Source organism: Bombus pascuorum, unplaced genomic scaffold (assembly GCF_905332965.1).
Source record: "Bombus pascuorum unplaced genomic scaffold, iyBomPasc1.1, whole genome shotgun sequence".
Lineage (NCBI taxonomy): Eukaryota > Metazoa > Arthropoda > Insecta > Hymenoptera > Apidae > Bombus > Bombus pascuorum.
This window is the reverse complement of record NW_026869778.1, coordinates 53,627-55,744: the sequence shown is the minus strand read 5'-3', so window position 1 is coordinate 55,744 and position 2,118 is coordinate 53,627. Positions and strand designations below refer to the sequence as shown.

The 2,118-nt window shown below is 32.7% G+C and overlaps 1 protein-coding gene across 1 annotated transcript; it reads left to right on the top strand.

Moving 5' to 3' along the window:
• Window positions 1–269: 269 nt before the first annotated feature.
• On the top strand, window positions 270–1,801 carry LOC132915990 (elongation of very long chain fatty acids protein 6-like). Its single transcript, XM_060975740.1, has 2 exons — window positions 270–595; window positions 1,080–1,801. The coding sequence occupies exons 1-2, from the start codon at window positions 270–272 to the stop codon at window positions 1,627–1,629; spliced, it is 876 nt and encodes a 291-aa protein (XP_060831723.1). The 3' UTR covers window positions 1,630–1,801.
• The last annotated feature ends 317 nt before the right edge of the window (window positions 1,802–2,118 follow it).

The window sequence follows — 2,118 nt, the reverse complement described above, 5'->3', positions numbered from 1 at the left end:
ATTTACAATAATATTTAGTACTACATTGTAATTAAATACGATAGATAAAGATGATTAATTTATTGGTTTGTATTGTCTTATTACTTCGCTCTGAACATTTTACATTGTCTTTAATACATTATTTATTAAATATTTCAATTTCCATAGTTTTAAAAGAAAAGGTTAACAGTTCTTCTTCTTACATTTTAGTCAATCGACAACGTGGGCGAAAGATTATGTATTTCCTTTAATTCTTTTGTGATCAGTGGATGTGAAAAAAATATTTTACAATGAATAAAGAGGATTCTCTGCAGATCATACAACCTACCTACTCGCATGTCTTCAACTTCGAAAAAACGTACATCTACCCAGACACTCAAAAATGGCTGCAGAAAAATTTTCAGTACTGCTACTACTGCTGTATTATTTACGTGATCCTAATTTTTGGTGGGAAGTATTACATGTCGAGCAGACCAAAGTTTGATTTGAGGGGTCCGCTTGCATTATGGAGTGGATTGCTTGCAGTGTTCTCCATTATCGGATTTTGTAGAACAGCACCGGAAATGTTCTCTACATTGAGACACCATGGCTTTTACCATAGTATTTGCATATCTACGTAATGCTACTTTCATATTTTACCTTTTAATATATTTTCAGGTGAATAGCGATTTTAAAAAATAATTATTAATGAAACGCTATTAATAAAATGAATTGTTATATGAAATAATTTCTTATGCTTGGTATTTAGAGAACATTGATATGTGGAAAGCGTCAGTGAAATAGGAAATATATTTTTAATAGTTGTTTACGATATTATTCATATAATAATTTTCTAGAAAGATTTCACTTATAAATTTGTTTCTGAAATGAGTTCCATCGATTGATATAATCAGTTATGTCTACCAATTCGCAATATATCGACCTATACTATACACATTGGATGATTATATTTCCAAATCAAAATAACAAAGTTCTTATTGTCTCATTGTACGGAACATAATACATGGCTTTGAGTTACATGTCATATTCACAAAATGAATCGATATTTCAAATATGTTAATTTGTAATATACGATAAGAATGGAATTATTTTCTTTTCAGCCACCTTTTGCAAGATCATGTTTCTGGCTTTTGGACATGGGTATTTATCTTATCAAAAATCCCAGAATTTGGCGATACGATCTTCATTGTGTTACGAAAGCGACCATTGACATTTGTACATTTTTACCATCATTTAACTGTTGTTCTTTACTCTTGGTTCACATATGCGGAGACTACAACAGCCACAAGGTGGTATGTCGTAATAAATTACTTTGTTCATTCCTGGATATATTCTTATTATACTTTGAAAGCAATGCAATACAAATTACCAAAAGGCTTGGCCATGATGATTACTACGATGGAGCTGGTACAAATGGTGATTGGTTGCGTTGTAACAATTGCGGCTTACTATTATCGAGAAAGTTGTGGACTTGAATGCTACACTACGCGTAAAAATTTTATATTTGGTTTCGCCATCTACTTCAGTTATTTAATCCTATTTGGAAAATTCTTCTTCAAGGTTTATCTTTCCGACAAACGGAAAAACAAAGTCGGAGAGAACGTTTACGTCAATGGAAGAAAGGAGTGTTATAAACCAAAGACTAGCTAAAGTATATCAAAGTTTTTGAAATCTTTTTCTATAAACGCTTTCTGATAACATTTCGTAAAAACACTTGTAACGTGTTTTAAAAGTCTCTATTAGTTCAAAACGATAGAAATTGGTTGTAACATAATGCCAGTGATAAGATATTTATTTATTGTAAAACATTTAGTGTTTTTGATGTTAATCAAATTTGATGTTAGTCAAATGTGTAATAATTTTATGTTTATCATTCAAGATATTTTAAGAACAAACAATGTAATATCTTGTATAGGGGGGCAGGGCATTGTTCCCCTTCTCTTAACATTTCTGACGGCAGGGTGCGCATGCCGTTCATGCATCGATAACCCTCTCTGGGACCCGAAGCTCATGGGGCAAGCTTTGCATCTAAATTAACCCTGCGCGACATTGCGTGGGGCCGCTATATTTTGGCGTATGGCATCTCGCCCCATAGCTTTGGGAAGCTTCTAGCACAAATTATTCATCCCCATTAAATGG

What these genes read in the sequence shown, in the direction of transcription:
- LOC132915990 (XM_060975740.1), top strand. Translation starts at nt 270, where the DNA reads ATGAATAAAGAGGATTCTCTGCAGATCATACAACCTACCTACTCGCAT. An exon ending in CATAGTATTTGCATATCTAC is followed by an intron (nt 596 to 1,079) that starts GTAATGCTACTT and finishes TTTTCTTTTCAG; the next exon opens with CCACCTTTTGCAAGATCATG.